The following is a 23218-nucleotide window of genomic DNA, read 5'->3' as shown; positions in this document are numbered from 1 at the left end:
GCAGGTGCGAATGGCACTCGCGAGAGAAATTTCAGATCTCAAAAAGCGTACACAGCGGCCTCTGGTGGATTCGCGAAAACAAAATCTGCAAAACGCGTAGCTCCTGGGACGTATTTGGCGGTCTCCAGAAATGTATACAGGGGTACGTTTTCAGAATGAGCCTGGGTTGCATTTCTGGGCCACAATTTGCGCGCACACTCTCTGTCTGACTGTTGTGTTCTTTATCGACAGACACAAGGACGCATTAGGTTAGCTTTGTGTGATTTATGGGATGCATCAGTCAGAGATAATGACTTGTCGTCTCTCAAAGAGACCTTCAGTCCCTAGAGAGAGACACACACTCACAGAAAGGCCACATTAACTGTCCCAGGTGTCCTGCTTAATGGCTCAGGCCGTCTCTCTGTCATTAGTCACTGATGTTCATTTATTGGCACCTCCTGGACTGAAACATCTAGCGTTCAGATGTGATCAGATCAGCGTATTCCAGCATGTTGCTTCTATATGACGATGCCGTTTTTACAGGCCCGCTAATCGAGAATACGTTTTCTTTTGTAGGGTTTTTATTAGACTGTTATGAATAGAACATTCACGAGTTCACACTTGCAATAGTTTCAGAATAAAGCGTATTTGGCGTGCTGTACGGGGAGAGGGCTCTGAGCTCGGGGAAGACACCCAAACTCGAGTTATTCCCCTTATCAGGAAACAGAAAGGAATAGGGATTCGAGCGAAGTATCTAGTCCGGCCACAGAACGCTCCCCCCGGGATTGTAATGCTTAAGAGGTAAGTTGACGGGGTGGTGGAGGGAAGCTAAAGTCTTAAGATGCTGCAGGTAAGACAGCTTTGGTATATATAGGGGTTTGGTCAAGAACTGATTGGATAATAGAATAATTGTCAATGACGTATTTGATACTGAAACTTCTGCGCGTGCTCCTCCCGAACTTTGTTTATAAAACATCACAAAGAGAAAACAACAGAACAAATAATAATAAAAATAAATGACAATTAAATTTTTTATATCTTTTATATAAAGCCATAGAGATAAATATTCTCATACAGAAATCATATGCACAATATATGTTTCCAATGACTGAAAACATACAGTGGGGGAAATAAGTGTTGAACATGTCATCTTTTTTTCTTGGGAATAATATTTCTAAAGGAGCTGTTGACATGGAATTGAACCAGGTTTTGGTGAAAACCCAAACCATACAAAAAACAAAACAAACAAAAACTGAAAAATTGGTTGTGTGTAATAACACTGTAATGACACGAGGAGAAAGTGCTGAACTACTGAAATGTATTTAACACTATATATAAAAGGCTCTTTTAATGACGGCAGCTTAAAGACGCCTCTCATATGGAGAATGAAGTCACATGCATTGCTCAGGTGTGAGTTTCTCACAGACTTTAACAGAGGTTAGGTTAGGTTAGGTTAGGTTAGGTTAGGTTAGGTTAGGTTAGGTTAAGTTAGGTTACTTCATTTATACCCGAAGGTAAATTTGGTTTGCAGTCAAGAGTCCACATCTCACAACAGTGCCACACAAAGGAACTCACACAGTAACAACAACAAATGAACATTAGGACATAAAACATAAACATAAAAACACTTATAAAGTATAAATGAATAATCACTATAAGTGTCCCCCCCCCCAAATAAACATTTAAAACCATCTAAAATATACAGGTCACCGAAATACCTCTGCTTTAGTCTATGCCTTATTTAGATATCTAATGGCTGCTGGTATGAAACTATTTTTGTATTGTTTCGTTCTACAGCTTGCATCAAGAAATCTTGATGGTTCTTTGGGTCTTGTCTATCAAATCTGAGCTTTATTTTGTATTCTTTATTGGATTGAAGTCAGGTGATTGGCTGGGCCATTCTACAGCTTGATTTGCTTTCTCTGAAAGCATTTGAGAGTCTCCTTGCCTGTGTTTTGGATCATCGTCTTGCTGAAATGTCCACCCTGGTTTCATCTTCATCCTCCTGCTAATGTAGATGTTGGACTGAAGCAGCTGATATTCATTTACACTGAGGAAGGGCAGAGGGTTGCTGAAGAACTACTGAGAGACTCCAGCTGCTGTCTGAGCTTTCCATGTCTTTCTACATCCTCCCTTTCTTCATGTACTTTTTTTCCTGTGCCAATTCATTTGATTACACATAAATACAATTTTACACACAAATGATTACACACAAATACAAATAGCTACACATGAACATACAAGAGGCTTAGAAAAATGCAAATTTTACTAGATAATTTCAGACTTTTTCAGAAAACTTAGCATCTGAACTCTTCAAATATTTTATTTATGTGAAATCCAAACATGCATGTAATTAGCATATATTACCATATATCAGATTTCCCCATGGGTCTTTAGCGCTGTATTGTGTTAGTAGTTCAAAACGGATTCAGACTCAATTTATTGGCATATTGAAGATGGTCTTTGGGGATAAAGACAGCTCTCTCGAATGAAACGCTAAATGGACACTAATCTCTCTCATGTCTATAATTAGCAGATGCTTTTTGTCCAAAGCAACATAAAGTACAACTGCTGGTGCTTTTCTCTAGAGAAATCCAAGGTTAAGTGCCCTCCGGCGGCTCTATCTGTCTATATCTGTCTGGAGTTTGATGTCAGTTGTAGATGTTAATTGAACTGTCTACTTATGTGCACAGTGTGTGCGCTCTCTGATTGTTGTGGTTTATACTGTAACATATTTAAAGCTTTCGTATTTATGAAAGTTAAAACAAGAAACTCACTTTTCTGCTTTATTGTTTTGAATTTTATTTTGTCTTTATAGACTCGTATTTTAACGATCTATGCACAAAGTCTAAAGCGCACGGTGCAAAAGCATTAAGGGCGTTTCTGAATCCACTTGTGCTATTTTTAGGATGAAAAAGTAAGCTCTGCACCCCGGGTCATGGTCTAACTGGGTTGTACTTATTCTCTTAATGCAGCCTGATCTCACGAGAAAACGTAAGTATTTTACGTTTTGACAGTTTAGTGGCTAATTCGTATGAATTCAGTCGTACAAAATGGTACGATTTTAAAAAGGAGGCGTGGCACCTAACCCCGCCCCTAAACCCAACCATCATTGGAGGATGAGCAAATCGTACTAAATTGTACGAATTAGATCGTACGAATTCATACGAATTAGCCACTAAAAAAAAAGTTACGAATTGCCGTGAGATTGTATTGGTTATGGGTGTGCTTTGAGCATAATGAACATTAAACTAATCAGAGTCTCGTCTCCCATTCCCTTTAAGAGTCAGTTGCATCGTACCGTGGAGCTATTTGCTATTTACATGGCGGACTTTGTACGTGTAAAAACTGAACGCTTCACTAGCGAGAAAACAGTTAAACAGAGCATCTGCAGCGCGAGGATAAAGAACGAGCCTCCTCCATTCAGCCTCTTTACTTTCTCCAACCCAGGCTCAATCTGAAAACGTAGTCCCGTGGACGTTTCTGGAGGCTGCGAAATACGTCCCGGGAGGTAAATGTTTTTGCAGTTTTTGTTTTCGAGAATCCGTGAGAGACCACTGTGTGCGTTTTTTGTATCTCGAATGTCTCTCGCGGGCGCAAACTGTTCTCGCGTAAACCCACCAGAGGCCGCTGTCAGCCGACCGTCCTTCTGACTGACTGAATGATTGACTGGGCGACCAGCCAATCGACTGACCCACCTTCCCTGAACCCAACCAATTTTACAGATTGACCCGCCCACACACTTACCCTAAACCCAACTGGCGATTTTACAAAAGCCGTCCAGAAAAAGAAAAGCCCTCGTCTGATATTTACCATGTTTTCAGATTGTCACCGCATTCTCAACCCTGTCTATTCTCTTGATCATCTTATTTTTTGGATTTTGTTTTTGTCTTATCTGATTTTCGGAACCGCTCTTCCCCGAACTCGAACCTGGTCACCATCGTCGCCTCTCTGCATCTCAAGTCCGCCGACGTACACGATGAGCTAACTGGACAAACTGGTTACAGCAGGAAAGCCCTCCACACGGAGGTAAGCGGTCAGCCAGTAAGCGTCAAAAGGAATGGTGTCACAACGACCTGCAGCATTGGTTAAAAAAATTGGCTACATAATTGGCGGTCTCTAAAAACGTCCGCGGGAGTACGTTTTCAGAATGAGCTTTGGTTGACTTTCTCTGTACTTTACTTTAAATTTTTATTCCTTTATATTAGTGGAGTAAGGAAACTGTGTTGTACGCTCTCCACTGAAAACGTCCATTAGCAGACATATTTCATTTCATTTGATAAGCGCAAAGATTTGTTTCAAAACTATTTCTAAAGTCAGTTCTAATTTCCAGCAATGGAATAAATAACAATAATAAATTGTCAGGAATAAACTGAAAAAAGCTCCCCGAGGTGAAGAAAATAGGCAGTGATGTTTATATTTATGTAGAAAATAATAATTTTGAAACATTTAATCCTTTAATTGTTTTCAACTGTAAAGATATTTATGTATTGCTGTACATCCTGTGTGTATTATGCAATGTGTAATCATTTTGGACTCGCATATTCGCATAACTAACGCGCTTTGCGCTAGACTTTACACCAGGTTTTAGTTGGTCAATGTCACGGTCTATTTCAGTTCCTTAAAATAACAACATACCAACAATGCGCCCTAACACACCTCCTTTTCAGACAAGCAAAAAGGGGAGCAAAACCTGAAAATTAAAGTTGCGCTGGTCTGAAAATAGCAACAAATCACGCCAAACATGTCTTGCACCCTGGAAATATGATAGGGCCCTATATCTTAAAGAATATAATCAGTTAGATGAATAGCATAAAAGAATAAAATAATATATTTATTACTTTTTACAAGATGTAAAATAAGACTCTGAGTGTGTGTGTGTGTGTGAAGTTTCAGCTCAAAATACTGCACAAATAATGTTTATAACTCTTTAAAACTGCACCTTTTATAGGCTTTGATCTTAACTGTGCCATTTTGGTGACTGTTGCTTTAAATTCAAATGAGATTGAAAAAGAAGGCGGAGCTAAGAATGTGTGTCAGCATAGTGGCAGATTCCAAAGCAAGACTAATGTTTTATGCTAATGAGGGAAAGCTGGTCACTAGTGGGCGGGGCTTTCCCCCTCTGATGACATCATACAAAGGGAGAACATCAATCAAAGTGTTTCTGCAGACTGTTTTTTATAAAGTGTGATTATAAACAGTAACATTAATACATTTTCACCATATTACTCTGGTTATATTCACAGACTGCTGCCGCACAACTGTGTTTAAACTCCTTATAAAAGTGATTTTTGCATAATAGCTCCTCTTTAAAAGCTTAAAAGAAACTGCAATGGGAAATGTGAAACACACACTGTGTATTATGAAAGACTGAATGTATAAGGTGAAACTCACACGTGGATTTGCCGTGTTGTAAGTGTGTGTATCAGTGATGTCAGACAGCACACATAGGTCAGAAGCAAATATGTATAATATGAGTGTGTGTGTGTGACCTGGGTGTGTGTTGTGAGATCCTTGATTCAGAAATATTGATTTAATCCAGCGTAATCTCCTCTGATCTGCAGTCGGAGCTGATTAAAAAGATTACAGACTCCCCTTCCTCTCAAACTGCTTTCTTTATTTGTGCTCCATCATTCTGACCTGCAGCTACAACGCAAAATCCGTCTTTTTAGGGGACTATGGCGAGACACTTAATAGGGTGTTTAGGGACTAAAGAGAAAAACCTTGAAGGGATGCAGCAGACTCAGGTTAATGCTGTTTTTTAACGTGTGTGTGTGTGTGTGTTATATTGTGTCGCTGGACCATAGTGTTTATATAATGCTGAACATATAAATGTGTGTGTCGATGCGTATGTGCTTGTGTTATTTACAGTGCTCAGCATAAATGAGCCGTCACAGATCTCTCTTTTACGTTCATATTTTCAATAGGATGAATATATTTGTGTATATACATTAGATTAGTAGCAAAGCCAAAATCCAATCTAAAGCTAATCTAACAAAAAATAACGTAATATCACAGTCCAAAAATGTATATTTTGAAGGAAAATATAAAATAAAATTTAAATAAACAGGAAAAATCAAGAGAAACATAAAAAATATATTAAATTTAGCTGTTTTTTGCAATAACTGGTTGGAATTTAAATGTATTTTCTTTATATTCCTCAAGATGTTCGGTGACCAAGCTAATATTTTAATAGATATAACTCTTTTTTTGCTCAAATGCACCAAAATATATCATCTATATTAACTGAGAAATGGATAAACATATTAATTATCAAATGGAGGTGTATTTATGCTGAGCACCAAGGTTATTATAGTTAACGAAAACCAACGAAAAACGAAAACGTACTTGAAATACAAATAAAAACTAACTAAAACTGTATTGTGTACATATAAAACGAACTGAAGCTAACGAAAACTAACGAAAAAACGAAAACTTACTTGAAATACAAATAAAAACTAACTAAAACTGTATTGTGTACATATAAAACGAACGGAAGCTAACGAAAACTAACGAAAAAACGAAAACTTACTTGAAATACAAATAAAAACTAACTAAAACTGTATTGTGTACATATAAAACGAACTTAAGTTAACTAAAATTATAGCAGAACGTCTTTCGTTTTCATCTTTGTAAATGTATTTATCATGCCTTTTTAAAGTAAATCTATTTACTTTGCGCTGGCAGGTGTTTGATCTATACAGCACCTCAGAGTCTGTAATCCTGATGCTATTGGCCAGATCAAGCCTGTCTTCCTCCAGTCATCTTTGCTGTTGCTCCTGCGACAAAAACAACGGCTGAACATGACAGCAGCACGGTGACACATTAAATATGACCAGAGCAGACACTTAAAAGTATTAATTTAACACATTTGTGCCCAATAATAGGTTTTATTTCAGTATTAGTGATTGCGATCACGAACTAATCGTTTATTTTAGCCAGATCTTCTAAGTGAACCAGTTGAACTGATTCACCAAATCAAACTAAATCGTTTGAAACGATTCAGTAATGTTAAGCACTTATCCACAAACTACTTACTTATTAACATGCCTGATACCACTCTGACTTGAAATAAACTAATATATACTGAGTTATTCAGTTATTAGAACAGTACACAGAGATCAGCTTTGAGAAGCGGTGACCTGATAAGTAAAGTTTCACAAACTAATTTCGAGAGGAGCACGTGATATGATTTACTGCAGCTGGCCACTCATCTACATTCACTAGTTAGCCAATCAGATTAACCCTAACTCACTATAAGTAGCTTAGCTAGAACTACTCTCTTATCTTCGTTTTGTGAGGCTGATAACTATGTACTGGGCTAATACTTCTGATATCAGAAATGATCTAGGAGGAGTTGGGTGTGGTGGAGGCATTGTAGAATTGACGATCAGCCAAAAGCTGAAGAGAGACCAGATGTATTGATTTAAACAGGCCACTGTGATAGAGGTCAGAATCGGATTGGTACACATCATGAAGCTGACTGTCATCTGATGCTAGCTTGACGGACGTGTCTTGCCTCAACTAATGCTTCGATCAATGTTGTTCACTTGAGAAACGTATCGTATGCGCATGAGAGCCTATTGCATACACAAGAGAAAGGTTTTTTTTCAGTGTCTGTTTAGGCACTGTGTATTTTTGAGTAATAGACCCTCCTAGGGCTTGAGTGGACTGCACATTTTAGCTCTTAAGTGGCTATTTAAAATACTTTGAATGCTTTATATTTTGTTTTAGACATTCAGTGTCATCCTGCAACTGTTTTGCAGCATATGAAATGTCCCAAACACTATTTTTAACTGTCCACAATGGGAAAAAATGTTGTTTTTACTCTCTGATAGACAAAACAAGTTCAAAAAAATGCATTTAAAAAAATCTGGAAAAAGTGTTTTATGTAAATTCGGACCACGAGTCCACATATATGGACATCATTTTTCTCTAAAAGTACATCATATCAAAAGATGATACTTAGGTTTTTATTCTAATTAGGTTCCAATAAGCCCAAACAGCAAAGAGAAATAAAAAACGCATGTAAAAAAACACCTCGGGCCTGAAGAGGTTATTAACGGGCTAATCCGATTCAATGGTCTATGCTAAGCTAAGCTAAAAGTGCTTTAGAGATTGACTGAATGGATTCATAAATGGTAAAACTCAATTGTTTAACTTTATGGGAGTTGTAAAAGAGCCTATTTCCAATTAATAGAGTGTGTCGTTAAGGCATTTCTATGTGTATATGTTGTCTTCATGGGCTGTCTCATGTGTTTGTGTGTTTCAGAATTATCGTCAGTGTATGGCTGGTCTATTGGTCCCGCCCTATGGTGCTATGGAGAGCGGCCCAAATGCTGACAGTAAGTACAAACTCTTGCTTTATGCTTGAGCAACACTCAAACTGTTCAGACTACTTATTTAAAATGAGCTGAAGCATCACGTTTCTTGAGATTGTTTTGGGACAGCATAATGGTTTTATGTTCAATCTACTTAAATTTGTTAAGCTAATTTAACCGATTTGTGGTGGGACAACATGAAGTGTCCATTTTGACAGTAAATATTCAAAATAGGAGCATTTATTTGAAATACATATATATTTTTATATCAATATTTTGTCTTTTTGAACATTATATGTTCTTTTGCTGCCACTTTCACCAGTTCTTTCATTGCTGAAAGTCTCTGTAAAGTTTTCATTTCTTTCAACAAGTTCTCACTAACTCCATGTAGTTAGTGTAAGTTGTTATTTCCCTCGGCTGTAACTCTTTTTATTCTCATTTGTACTTTTCGCTAATTAAACTTGTCACTTTGCAATCCATCTCTATCTCTAAATCAGAAGTAAACAGTTTTTTTTTTATCTCACTGTGTGAGACTTTGCACTCATTAGCCGCTGAAGGGAAATAATGAGAACCAAACCAAAGTTTAGCAGACAGTAAAACTGCCTGTGCTTCAGCCTGATTATAAATTAAGACCATACACATGTATGCTCACCGGCCACTTTATTAGGTACACCTATCCAACTGCTCGTTAATGCAAATTTCTAATCAGCCAACCACATGGCAGCAGCTCGATGCATTTAGACATGTAGACATGGTCAAGACGATCTGCTGCTGTTAAAACCGAGCATCAGAATGGGGAAGAAAGGGGATTTAATTGACTTTGAATGTGGCATGGTTGTTGGTGCTAGACGGGCTGGTCTGAGTATTTCAGAAACTACTGATCTACTGGGATTTTCACACACAACCATCTCTAAGGTTTACAGAGAATGGTCCAAATGAGAGAAAATATCCAGTGAGCGGCAGTTCTGAGGGCGCAAATGCCTTGTTGATGCCAGAGGTCAGAGGAGAATGGCCAGACTGGTTCCAGCTGATAGAAAGGCAGCAGTAACTCAAATAAGCACTCGTTACAACCGGGGTCTGCAGAAGAGCATCTCTGAACACACAACAAGTCCAACCTTGAAGCGGATGGGCTACAGCAGCAGAAGACCGCACCGGGTGCCACTACTGTCAGCTAAGAACAGGAAACTGAGGCTACAATTCACACAGGCTCACCAAAACTGGACAATAGCAGATTGGAAAAAACGTTGCCTGGTCTGATGAGTCTCCATTTCTGCTGTGACATTCGGAGGGTATGCTCAAACCCTGCTCCTGCAGCCCCTCAGGACGCATTACTGAACATTACACACATCCAGCAGCCCATCAGGACATTACACACTCCTGAGTTCATCTTCAGCTTAACACTCAGTCCTGCTGATCTCTGATACGTTTCACTATATTCTTGAGCAAATGATTGATGCTCACATTAAAATGTAATGATTTTCTCATTATTTGAGAACCTGTGCCACAAATCCTGTCAAAATTTTTGGAAATTGAGATGTATGGATAAGTTTAAATCTAAAGAATTACTATTTCTATTGATGTACACTGTACAAAATGCAGGGTTCCACACAATTCAGTCATGTTGTCCCAATACAAATCAAGTTAACTTAACAAATTTAAGTGGATTGAACATTAAACAATTAAGTTGATTCAAGTATTGTGTTGATTCAACTCAATTTAAACAAGCAGTTTGAACAAACAGCAAGAATCTATTGGTATGATTCACTGTAAAAAATGCTGGGCTCCACACAGTCGATTTGTGTTGAGACAACATGAAGGAATTAAGTTAAATGGCACCTACTTTACCCCATTGTCAAGATGTAAGACACGTCTTTTGTGTCTCCAGAATGTGTCTGTAAAGTTTCAGCTCAAAACCCCCATCAGATCAATTATTATACCTTTTTGAACATGGGGATTTTCTACTCTGAGCACAATGTAGCTGTTTTTGTTTCTTGAGCCTTTAAAGGGTCACGAAACATCAAAACACCTTTTATTGAGCTGTTGACAGTCATATATGTGTCTCACGCTGCTAAAAACACTATTAGGACACAAATATTACACAAAAAAAGTGAAAATTGGTTGTTTTTGCGTTATTTCATGCAATTCGTTCTTCTGGTTTGAAACGAATTTTTGAAGCTGCGTCACGGCTATAAGATCCTTGCGTGTGATCCAACGTGGTGAGTGGATGTCCGTACCGGCGAGTACATCGTGACGTCTCTGAGTGTGCAGCATTAATTCATGAGTAAGACTTGGTTCAAACCAATCAGCACGCTCTTGGGAATGAGGTGCATCTTTATTAATATGCATGATTGCTTCGAAGACTGTTTATACCTGTTACAGTGTTCAGACAGCAGAGAGACGCCACATTGTGTTGCCAAAACAAGTGGAAGAACAAGAACTGTTTGGAGACACTGGTCGTCAGTGTTGTGTTTATAAATGTGCTGCAATAATAGTTTTGTTTTCATTTCCTTCCATGAGTGCAGCTATTTAACATTAGGAAATTTAAAAAAAGAGACTTGTTGTGTTTCTATGACTCCAGCATGACCGTGGACACACTATATCTACACACACAGTTCTGTCCAGACAGCTTACAAAGTTGATTTTTACTTTTCAAGCTGTTTGGACAGATATATGTTCATGTATGGTGTATAGACCCTCATATTGGGGTGATATAAGCACACCCAGTGCTTTTTTTTCAATTTACCAACATAAAAAACGGTGGACCAATTGGAGCTGTTTTCAAATCAACCGCTACCTGACGTAGGAGAGCGGTCCCCCCGCCCACCAATATTGATTGACAGGCGCGTCATCATATCCTCAGTTTGTTGATTCACATCCGCCATTTTCAGCGTGAGTCGAAGCGATATCACTTAAGGAACACCCTAGCTCTATTTTTAGATGCAAGGCTCATTGGGCTCAACACAAGATCAATATTCTCCACATTATCGCTCTAATCGGAATTATTGGTTGTATCTTTAGGTAGGTTTGCAAACATGTGTACTTCTCATTGAGTCTACCTTATACTTCAGCCGTTTGCATTTCTCGCGATCCCAGAAGCTCCCTGTGATCTTAACTAGCATGCGTTTTAGAATTCTAAACATCGGTTTCTATCAGGGTACACTCAAGTCGACGGCTGGGCGCCGCGGACCGCTGCAGAAACCTATGTTTAGAATTCAAAAATGCTAGCGCGACGATTCGGGACACTTCAAGTTTCTGGTGCGCCACAGAGAGTGTCTGGTGTGCCGTGTCGCCGCTTCGAGCGGCGCATCCGGTGCCTCAGTCAAAGTTAATTCAGTGTGCGTGGTTATTAGTTTCTGTGTACAAGCTCGGCACTTGAAACTAGCACACAGTTGGCTGTAAAACTGTACAAAGACACAAATGATTTTGTACTCTGCTTGGTCTGTGTCAGAGTCGTACATGTACGACTGAATGGTGATCCTCTCTCTCCTTCTCCGTCTGCCTGTCAGACTGTTGCAAACGCAGAGCGGGTGAGCTCATGGCTCCGCCCCCTTGTTACGTTGGCGGGAAGTCGAAACTAATTTACATGTGAAGCAACACACCCATAAATCAGCGAGCTGTGGACACGCCCCCAACATGACACTATTTAACACATTATAATAAAACAATCTGAATTGTGTTTTAAACTGAACCTAAACTCAGAAGAACCATAATATTAATATTAAATCATAAAAAAGAGGTAAATTATGTTCCCTTTAACTTATTAGTTTATACAAATTTAAGTGGATTGAACATAAAATAGTTAGGTGGTCCCAACGAAATTTTTAAAATTGTGTTGTTTCAGCTCATTTTAAAGTAGTTTGAACAAGCAACACAGACATTTTGTGATTGTACATTTTTACTGAGGTAAAACAATTTGTAAATATGGGCTTTTACTTTTAAGAGTGTGTTTAAAGTCCAAATTAAGCATTTAGCAATGCAGATTACTACTAAAAATGATGTTTTGATATGTTTACAGTTGGGAATTTACCAAATAACTTTAAGTAGCATGATCTTTACTTCATATTACAATTATTTTTGGCATATAATAATGTATTGTTGTCTTTTTCCACAAATCCAGGGTCCCACTTTAGTTCATTCATTGCACACATATGTTTTCCCTCACAGGAATGCCTGATAAAGAGAATCTAAGCAACAGTTCACCTGGATTATCACCCAAGCACTTAAATAAGGTTTGTTTCTGTCTTTAAAATCTTCTTCTTCACCATGTTCACTCTCCTGTCTGAAGTCGTGAACATCTGATGACTGTTCCTATACACTATACCATAATATCATCATTTTTCACCCACATGCCATGTACAGTATATGTCCTGGAAGACTGATATTGACACGAATAGCTTTATTTAGAAAAAAAAGTGTTCTTAGAGACAATAGATACTAGCATAAAAACTAAATAAACAGTAGTTTATGGTCAATGCTGAAACTATATATTGTGCTGCATTAGGTGCAAATTAGGTACGCTTCCATTAAGTCGTTAGGGCTCATTCACACCGAATGTGATCATTGTTTCTAAAAACGTGAGATGCAATGGTTCAGAATGGTTGGGAAAAAAGCACAACATAAATCACAAGGATGTCCAGACACAGCCACTGAGTGCCTGTAAACAGAAACTTTCAACGCTTGTCCCGCCTCCGAGCTCTTCTGATTGGTCCACTGCTGTGGAACTGACAGTAATGAGCGCAGCTGTTTGAGAAAGTTCTTCTAATTTGACATGGCATCAACAAAACGCAGTGGACATGTGCGTGGCACTTTAAAAGATGCAAGACGCAAACATAACGGTCAAACACATGCAAGGCGCAAACATAATGGTCAAACACATCCGTCAGGTGCATATACATTTAAAAAACAATAGAAAAGTGGCGCGTTTGAAAGGAAAAACACATTCTGTGTGGCCCCTTAGTGCAGTGGTTCTCAATTCCATACAAAGTATGCAGGGCGGGGGGTCCCAAGGACCAAAATTGGGAACCATTGCCTTAGGGGGGGTCGCACTCAGGATTCACAGCTCAGCCATACACTGACGATAATTCTGAAGTATCGCACACCAGATGCGCACATTCTAATGTTATTTAATATGAAACTGTCCTGAGGCATAGTTAGGTGCAGCGGAGGTGCACCTGTGCGTACCCTGTTTAGAATTCTAAAATGCATGGTGCTTTGTGGTGCGGCATGTCGCCGAGTGGCACATCTGGTGTGCGACCCCCTTTAGAGTGTCTGAATGTAGTATTGGTAACCTAGCAACTGACAGTAAACAAGTCAAGCATAATGGAGACAGCTGATTGGTTACATGGGTGCAATGTTCACGGTTTTGAGCTGCTACAGCGTAGTTGCTGAGCGTTTTACAACATTTTTTTATACGTTGTAAGTCGAAAAACGCAGAGCCCATCAGTGTCACTTTTTAGGTAGTTGTCCAATCACAGTAGAGGAGGGGCGGGACAATACCACGCACACTGCAAAAGAAGCTTTTCTAACATCTATTTTTTGTCTTTTGTTTGTAGTCCAAATATCAAAAAATTCTTAAACCTAGAAGCATTTTCTAGACCAGTCTTGTCTTGTTTTAAGAAATAATATGTGAAAATTTAAGTGAATTTTCCAAATATTTTGCCATTGCTTGTTTTAAGAAAAACTCATTTGAATTAGGCATATTATTTCTTAAAACCAGGCAATATGTATTGCTTGTCTAGTAAATGCTTCCAGGTTTCAGAATTTTTATATATTTGGACTAAAAACAAGACAAAACCAAAGATTATGGAAAACACAAGACGTGTCATTCATATAGATTTACATGTCAACATGGCGAAAGAAGCCCCATATAAACATATGCTGGATAAGTTGGCGGTTCATTCCGCTGTGGCGACCCAAGATTAATAAAGGGACTAAACCAAAAAGAAAAGGAATGAATAAATGTGAGAAATCCAGTGCTAATGTCAAATCTGATACAAACGTCATAATAAAACAACACCAGCAAGTGCGCAAGTGCGGAAATGAATTTCTTCAACTGTCCACCAGAAAAGCTTCTCGATGTCCGTTTCAGAGAGTGTGTTTGTCTCACCTGATGAGCAGTGGGACTCTCATTCCCCTGTTTGCGTCAGTTCTGATAAAACCACATCCTTCCTTCCCACCATCTCAGCATTTGTTTGAAATACAGACATGAACTCTCAACATCCTCTCTTTCCATTTCTGAATATATCCCGGTGTTCCTGTTCCTCCTGGCTCACTCACCGTCCTCCAATCGGTGTGTTTATGGTCATAAGTGCTTGTTTTTGCTTTAGTTTTATTCTGTAGGGACGCATCCGAAATTGCGAGGCGGTCAATATCAGGCTTTGTGATTTGCATAATTGCGTTGTTTTATTCACTTAAGTCTGTTTGGGGCAGAATCCGTCTCACAGAATGCTCACGTAATGGAGGATAAGGCTTCCTCAGAGTGTGTGGATGATGCTGTAAGACACGCTGAGACTAATTTGATCTGGGATGAGTTCACTCAGAGTCTGCTGGATCAGTTCAGATCTACTGTATATTAGCATAGCTTGGCTGGATTGCAGACAGTTTGAGTTATTGAAAGTACAAATGAATTGATTTGGTTAGCTCTCATTGCTAGTTTAGTGGTGAACAATTCATTTGTGCATGTCATTCATTTGCTTTTCGGCTTAGTCCCTTTGTTAATCCGGGATCGCCACAGCGGAATGAACCACCAACTCATCCAGCACATGTTTTACGCAGCGGATGCCCTTCCAGCTGCAACCCATCTCTGGGAAACATCCATACACTCTCACTCACACTCATACACTACAGACAATTTAGCCTACCCAATTCACCTGTCTTTGGACTGTAGGGGAAACGGAGCACCCGCAGGAACCCTTACGCGAACACAGGGGCAACATGCAAACCACACAGAAACGCCAACTGACCCAGCCGAGGCTTGAACCAGTGACCTTCTTGCTGTGAGGCGACAGCACTACCTACTGTGCCACTGCGTTGCCACTGCATCACCCTTGTGCATGGCATTTAGAAGAAAAAATGGTTTGCCCTTGTAAAACCGGAAGATGCGACCGTTTTTGTTGTTCGTATCGTGACGCAGTTCCTGGATATTAAATGAGAAAATAGTGGGCGTGGCTTGTTTTTTCAACTGCGAGCTGATTGGATGAAGTAAAGTAGGCGTGTCATTCAGAAAGCTGGGGAAAAGGGATTGAGGAGAGGTATTACAACCTAACAGACTCCTCCTCCTCACCATTTCTGTTTGTTCTCATAGCACTGTCAGTTGGAGAGGCGTGGGCTGTTTCTCAATACAAAATACGCAAGGTTCAGACTTGCGTCCTTGAAAGTTCAGACTTGCCAAGTTTAGACTTGGAACTACCGAGGACGCGAGGACACAAGTCGGGTGCTTCTTCAAATGGAACGGCAGTGTACTTTATAACGTCACTTACCTCATCATGGATTCATCAGTTTCACCGTACATTAACGATAAAATAATAATAATTATATAAAGCACGGCCTCATAATTAATATTATATTAATATTACAAATCTATATTTTTGATTTAAGAATCAATGTGAAGTGAAATGGGTTATTATTAGGCCCACACAGAATCTGCGCGCCCAGAAATCCACTGATTTTTAGCCCATCATTCAGCCTGTTTATTTACTTGTGTATATGTGTGTAAGTTTATATATATATTGAGTTTTTTTATTAATTTCACTAAAATTATAGTGATATAATAATAGTAATATTAAAATGTTCATCTGATTTATGTACAATACAGTTTGTAAAGTAATATTTTCAGTCTTTTTGTTGATATATTATATGAGAGACTTGCTTTTGTTTACCAAATAAGTGGATCGAATTAAATTTGCATTGTAAACATTAAATACAAGTTTAAAATGTATTATTATTTATTTTATAAATTAAGTTTTGAGTGATGATACTCCTAAAATCATTCCGCATAATCCACAGACTTTTTACAAAATTCTGCGCAGAAATAGCTAAAAATATCTGCAGATTTTGTCTGGCCCTAATTATTATACACAAACTCATGTCTTCCATAATCAGATTTAATAAACTACAATGGACATTATACAAATATAAAGTACAAGACGTACACAATAAGAAATATAGATAACGTTAAGCAATTTGGTAAACAAAGACAAACCTCGTACAACACGGTTACATTAAAGACAATTATAAAAAAACGAACAAAATAACACTGCCAAAATAATACACCTGAGAACAAATAATAGATTTAAAAGAGCAAAAACTGTGCGTTAGAGCACAAGATGGATTAAATATCATGTTTTAACTACAATGGAGAGATGAGATCCAGCGGTACATCTGTGATGGACTGGCTGATTAAAGCTGCTCTTGGCAGTGGAGGTGATGACGAAGCTCCCGCTCACAGGCTGGGGGGCAGAATCTGCATAAGCTGAGCCACATCGCCAAAGATGCGCTCTCTTTATAAATAAACTGCAGATTCGAGTTTAAAACAACTACATTCTCGCCTGAAAACTCTTAAATCTTTAATTTGTGACACAACAGAGGAGTATTTTTAAAACCGTGCAGGTTTTATCCTTGCGCCATTAGCTTTCGCTGGTTACGCTGCAATGCATTTTGGGATACCTGTGCTTTGTAAGTTCGCACAAGTCACCTTTCAAAGCATCCTTGGCAAAGGGGGCGAAGCAAGTACACATCCGGGAATTTTATCTGTACTTGGCAAGATGTGAACTTTAAATTGGAACAGTACTTCGACGACACAAGAACGCAAGTACAGCATATTGAGAAACAGCCTTGGTTAGGTATATCAGACTCAGACTCAACTTTATTATCCCGTTTAGGGAAATAAAATTGCAGCAAGGTGCCGTAACACAGGCGAAGTTCCATGTACACATTAATAAAATATTACCCCACAACATCCAATACATCATATTGAAGGTGCATCTCCCTCCACCTGGACTCATTTAATGACCACCATTATAAAAGAATTTCTGACTCTATTTGTCCTGCAAATAGGAACTCTAAAACGACGTCCTGATGGCAACAGCTGAAACACAGAGTACAACGGGTGATCCGGGGTGCATAAGATACCCTGAGCTCTCTTTAAATGGTAAATCACTGTTGGACCAGTTTGGTTAAAACTAATGATCTTGCCTGAAACCTTCACCAGACTACTCAACCTGTTCTTGTTTGACACACTCAGATTACCGTACCAAGCTACAATGCAGAGAGATAAAACAGATTCAATAAATTGTTACAAAACAATGTCATCATAGAGGAACAAACCTGAAACCATCTCAGTTTCCTCAGAAAAAACTATCTTTTATATATTGTTATATACAATATTAGCCACGCCCAACACCTCAGACAGACCTAATCTGAGAATTTAACTGAAAACAAACAGGAAGTGCATTTTCAGATTTCAGTTTTAGATTACAAGGGCTAACTATTGTTTTTTTTCCTAATGACATGCGCGGATGAATTGCTCACCACAAAGCTAGCAATGTGTGCTAACAAAATCAATATGGTTAGATTTGATTTCATGTGGACTTTAATGCGGTGTAATAATAATCACGGTGGGGAGTTTGATTACGTGCTCATCTGCTGTTATAGATGTTCATTCTGGGGGAGGATGGTGATGAATAATGGAAAAGCTTTGGTTATAAATGCTGCACTGGCTTGAGTTCAGTACAGCAGGGCAGAGAAGCTGTTCCCAGATCAGCCTTCTGCTGCTGAAGACTGCAGGATGACATGAATGGTTATAGAATAAGAGAAGAGAATAGACGGACAATAGTTGTAAAATACATTGATTTACACAATACGACTTAATGCTGGTCAAAGAGTATTGTATCTTTTTTTTCATTCATTCATTCATTCATTTTCTTTCAGCTTCCCTTTTTTCATCAGGGGTTGACACAACGGAATGAACCGCCAACTTATCCAACATATGTTTTACGCAGCGGATGCCCTTTCAGTTGCAACCCACTACTGGGAAACCTCCACACATACTCATTCACACACTACGGCCAATCGAGTTTATTCAATTCACTTATAGTGCATGTGTTTGAACTGTGGGGGAAACCGGAGCACCCATGTGTGTGAAAACTAAAAGGAATTCAGATTTCACAGTTTTGTGTTGTATAAAGATTAACAAAAGACTGAAGTACAAACCTAATAATCCCACATCCGCCTCATCTACTTTTGTTTTCCAGAAATCATTCATTGAAAATCCCACCAAAGTTCATCCCAAACCCATTCCTCAGGTATCATCATTACATTCGCCCTGTTGTGAGTCTGACAGCTGTCAATCACAGTGATGATTTCTGACACTTTATGAGTGTTTAACGTCTGTCTCGCTCTGTATTTTTATGATTGTATGTCTCTACGCTCACACAATGACGTTTGTTGTTTCTTTAAACTACTTACTTAAAATGAGCTGAGACAACACCCTTCTTGAGGTTTTTATATGGGACAACTCAATTGTTTCATGTTCAGTCCACTTAAATTTGTAAAAACTAATAAATATACACAAATAAATAACTTAATTCCGTCATGTGTCATATTTGTGGATCCCAGTGTTTTTTTGCAGTGTATATTTGTCTCTCAGGTGCCGTCAGAGAAGATCCTTCGGGCAGGAAAAGTGCTACGAAACATCATTTTATCTCGAGCGCCTCATGTGATCAGAGACAGGAAATACCACCTGAAGACATTCAGGCGAGTGCAGCCTAATGGTTTCATTTATGTTCTTGTTACAAGATGGCGCCAAACAGTCAAAAACACAAAGCTGACAGAAACGAAGACAGCTGATGGAGTATACACTAACCTGCACATTATTTAGACACAAGATGGCGCCAAACAGTCAAAAACACAAAGCTGACAGAAATGAAACTGGCTGAATGGAGTATACACTAACCTGTACATTATTCAGTCACTAGATGGCGCCAAACAGTCAAAAACACAAAGCTGACAGAAACGAAAACACCTGATGGAGTATACACTAACCTGCGCATTATTCAGTCACAAGATGGCGCCAAACAGTCAAAAACACAAAGCTGACAGAAATGAAACTGGCTGAATGGAGTATACACTAACCTGTACATTATTCAGTCACTAGATGGTGCCAAACAGTCAAAAACACAAAGCTGACAGAAACGAAAACACCTGATGGAGTATACACTAACCTGTGCATTATTCAGTCACAAGATGGCACCAAACAGTCAAAAACACAAAGCTGACAGAAACAAAAACGGCTGATGGAGTATACACTAACCTGCGCATTATTCAGTCACTAGATGGCGCCAAACAGTCAAAAACATCAAACAACAAACAAGCAGATACAGTTGAAGTCAGTTTCAGCGGTTATCTGTGAATAACATACTTTGCCATGACCTGACAGACCCATCAGAATCAAGTATTCCAGATAGCCGCGTATTAAATTAGTTTATAATGGCACAGCCCTGTCTTGAAAACATCTCATCTGATTATCTCTGTTGTTCTTGCATGTGCGTGTGTGTTGTAGGCGGAGCTGTATCGGCACTGAGCTCGTTGATTGGCTGTTGCAGCACACATCATGTGTTCACTCTCGTGTTCAGGCTGTAGGGATGTGGCAGGTGCTGCTGGAGGAGGGAGTACTAAACCACGGTAAACCTCACAATACACTAACATACACCAAAGGTTCGGGGTGAGTACACTACTGTAGTCAGGGTGCGAATTATACAAATTAAATTAAGTAATGTTCAACTTAATTTGTGTGTTTAAATTCAGCCCAGATAGATTGTCTGCAAACACTTAGCTTAAGGAAATTGAGTAAATCCAATGAATCATTTTTATTCAGTGTAGTTGCGATCACGTGTGTTTGTTTTCTGCTTGATGTGTTCTGCTGCAGTGGACCAGGAGCTGACATTCCAGGATAAATATCTGTTTTATCGCTTTCTGGATGACGAAAGTGAGGATTCAGGAATGCCGAGTGAGGAAGACAAGAAGGAGAGTGACGAAGAGCTGCAGGACACACTTCTGCTGCTCTCTCAGATCGGCCCTGATGCTCATCTGCGGATGATCCTGCGTAAACAGTGCGTAACCGAGACCTTTTTTAAATGTCCTGGAAGTTTTAATATTTGCCGCACAAAACGTTTTGGAAATGGGAGTATTAGCTGTGCGGTCGTTCGTAGCTGATGACATCATTGTCCTGTTCGCCGCAGGCCCGGCCAGAGGACAGTCGATGACCTGGAGATCATTTATGAGGAGCTGCTGCACATTAAAGCCTTGTCCCATCTCTCCACCACTGTAAGTCTGCATTATATCACCACAAGTTTTCATAAAGAAGGCTCCATTTACAGTGGGGGAAATCATTGTTGAACACATAATGTTTTTTTTTCTGGGAATAATATTTCTAAAAGAGCTGTTGACATGGAATTGAACCAGATTTTGGTGAAAACCCAAACAATACAAACATAAATAATGTGTAATAATGATGTAATGACACTAGGAGAAAGTGCTGTAATGTGTTTAATACTTTATATAAAAGGCTTTTTTGGTGACGGCAGCTTAAGGACGCCTCTAATATGGAGAATGAAGTCACATGCATTGCTCAGGTGTGAGTTTCTCACAGACTTTAACAGAGTGTAGAGATCTTGATGGTTCTGTGGGTCTCGTATATCAAATCTGAGCTTTATTTAGTATTCTCTATTGGAGTCAAGTCGGGTGATTGGCTGGGCCATTCTACAGCTTAATTTTCTTTCTCTGAAAGCATCTGAGAGTCTCCTTGCCTGTGTTTTGGATCATTGTCTTGCTGAAATGTCCACCCTGGTTTCATCTTCATCCTCCTGCTAATGTAGATGTTGGACTAAAGCAGCTGATATTCATTTACACTGAAGAAGGGCAGAGGGTTGCTGAAGAACTACTTAGAGATTTCAGCTGCTGTCTGGGCTTTCCATGTCTTTCTACACCTCCCTTTCTTCATGTGTTCATTTTCTTTGTGTTATTTCATTTTATTACTCAGTACCTCATTTGTAACTAGTAAGTCACTTTAAATTCAAATGAGATTGTGCTCTTTTCTAAAGAGGGCGGAGCTACAAATGCCTGTGTGTCAGCATAGTGGCAGATTCAAAAACAAGACTAACGTCCTATGCTAATGAGAGAGAGATAGTCGCTAGTGGGGCTTTCCTCCTCAGATGACTGTTTCTGCAGAAATAATAATCAATAGAGAATTATCATACATACATTTTTTTACAATACATTTTTACCATTAGAGGCTGGTTATATTTACACACTGCTGACACACAACTGTGTTTAAACCCCTTATAAAAGTGATTTTGCATAATAGGTCCCCTTTAATACATGAATTGCAAGCTTGTTTAAAATATGATCTGCTGTTTTGATGAAGGGGGTTGTTCTTCCTCAGTGTAATTACATGCTGACATTTGGTTCATTTTCTAATAGAGACACTTATTGTTGTGTTTTGTCCTCAGGTGAAGAGGGAACTCGCTGGCGTTTTAATATTTGAGTCGCATGCGAAAGCAGGCACAGTGTGTAAGTGGCAAAATTATTATTCCATGAATTTCGGATGTTAAAAAAAGTGAAGGCGTTCAGGACTGAACAGAGTTATATAACACAGGCTCATTCTGAAAGCGTAGCCCTATATACATTTCTGGAGATTTATGTAGTCAAAAATTATGTAAACATTTTGTATGGCTGCATTTTATCTTTAAAACGAACGCTAGGGGGCGGTATGACACCATTCCTTATCGTGCTTACCAGCTTAGTTTCATATGGATGGCTTTCCCGCTGTTACCAGTTTACCCAGTGGCTCACCATGTACGTCAGCGGACTTGAAGCGCAGAGAGAGGTTGACCACCACGACGGGGTTTGAGTCCGGCGAAGAACGGTTCCAGAAAGCAAGAAAGACAAAAACAAAAGCCAAAAAATTAAATAAACATGTAAATAACAGGGTGAGAATGTGGTAAAATCTGAAAACGTGGTAAAAATCAGGTGAGATTTCTTCTTCTGGAATGCTTTTGAAAACACTGTTGGTTGGGTTTAGGGAAAGGGTGGGTCAGTCGATCGATTGGTCAGTCAGTCAGTCGACAGCGGCCTCTGGTGGATTTACGCGAGAACAACAGGTGCGAATGGCACTCGCAAGAGTAATTTGAGATCTGAAAAAGCGCACACAGCGGCCTCTGGTGGATTTACGCAAGAACAACAGGCGCGAATGGCACTCGCAAGAGAAATTTGAGATCTGAAAAAGCGCACACAGCGGCCCCTGGTGGATTCGTGAAAACAAAAACTGCAAAAAACTTAGCTCCTGCGACGTATTTGGCGCTCTCCAGAAATGTATACGGGGTACATTTTCAGAATGAGCCTCTGCTGGATTTAAATGACTGCTGTATGAAGATATGTGCGATTGTACTTCATATGAGAAAACACACACACACACTCAAAGTAACATACACAAGCACTCACACACACACACACGTACACACAAACTCAAACATGCACTCACACACACAAACTCAACCATAGTCAAACTCAATAACACACGCACGCGCGCACACACAGACTATCGCAAACATGCACTCACACACAAACTCAACCATACTCAAGCTCAATTACAAACACATGCACACACACAGACTATCGCAAACATGCACACACACTCACTCAGACATACTCTAACACATACATATATGCACTTCCACACACTAACACATATGCGCACACACACACACACACACACAAACACAAACATACACTCGCACACACAAAGAACTTGCGTAATTGTGTAAACCTGTTGTAACCTTAATTACGCACATAGTTTACTCACGTTTTGAAGTAAAGTCAAGGATTGTTATTATTTCCAGTATGCTAATGAGAAGTGTGTGATA

At 39.2% G+C, this 23218-nt stretch overlaps 1 protein-coding gene across 1 annotated transcript in view; it reads left to right on the top strand.

Moving 5' to 3' along the window:
* rapgef4a (Rap guanine nucleotide exchange factor 4a) overlaps positions 1–23218 on the top strand; it is a 104713-nt gene that overhangs the window by 49917 nt on the left and 31578 nt on the right. Inside the window, exons 5-12 of the mRNA XM_056464672.1 lie at positions 8252–8324; positions 12465–12529; positions 18551–18601; positions 18946–19052; positions 19858–19979; positions 20224–20407; positions 20537–20621; positions 21806–21866. Of these exons, the coding sequence (XP_056320647.1) occupies positions 8252–8324; positions 12465–12529; positions 18551–18601; positions 18946–19052; positions 19858–19979; positions 20224–20407; positions 20537–20621; positions 21806–21866 (748 nt within the window). The remainder of the gene's footprint in view (positions 1–8251; positions 8325–12464; positions 12530–18550; positions 18602–18945; positions 19053–19857; positions 19980–20223; positions 20408–20536; positions 20622–21805; positions 21867–23218) is intronic.

Source organism: Danio aesculapii, chromosome 9, assembly GCF_903798145.1.
Source record: "Danio aesculapii chromosome 9, fDanAes4.1, whole genome shotgun sequence".
NCBI lineage: Eukaryota > Metazoa > Chordata > Actinopteri > Cypriniformes > Danionidae > Danio > Danio aesculapii.
Note: the sequence above shows the minus strand (reverse complement) of the source record. Positions and strands in the feature narration are given on the sequence as shown.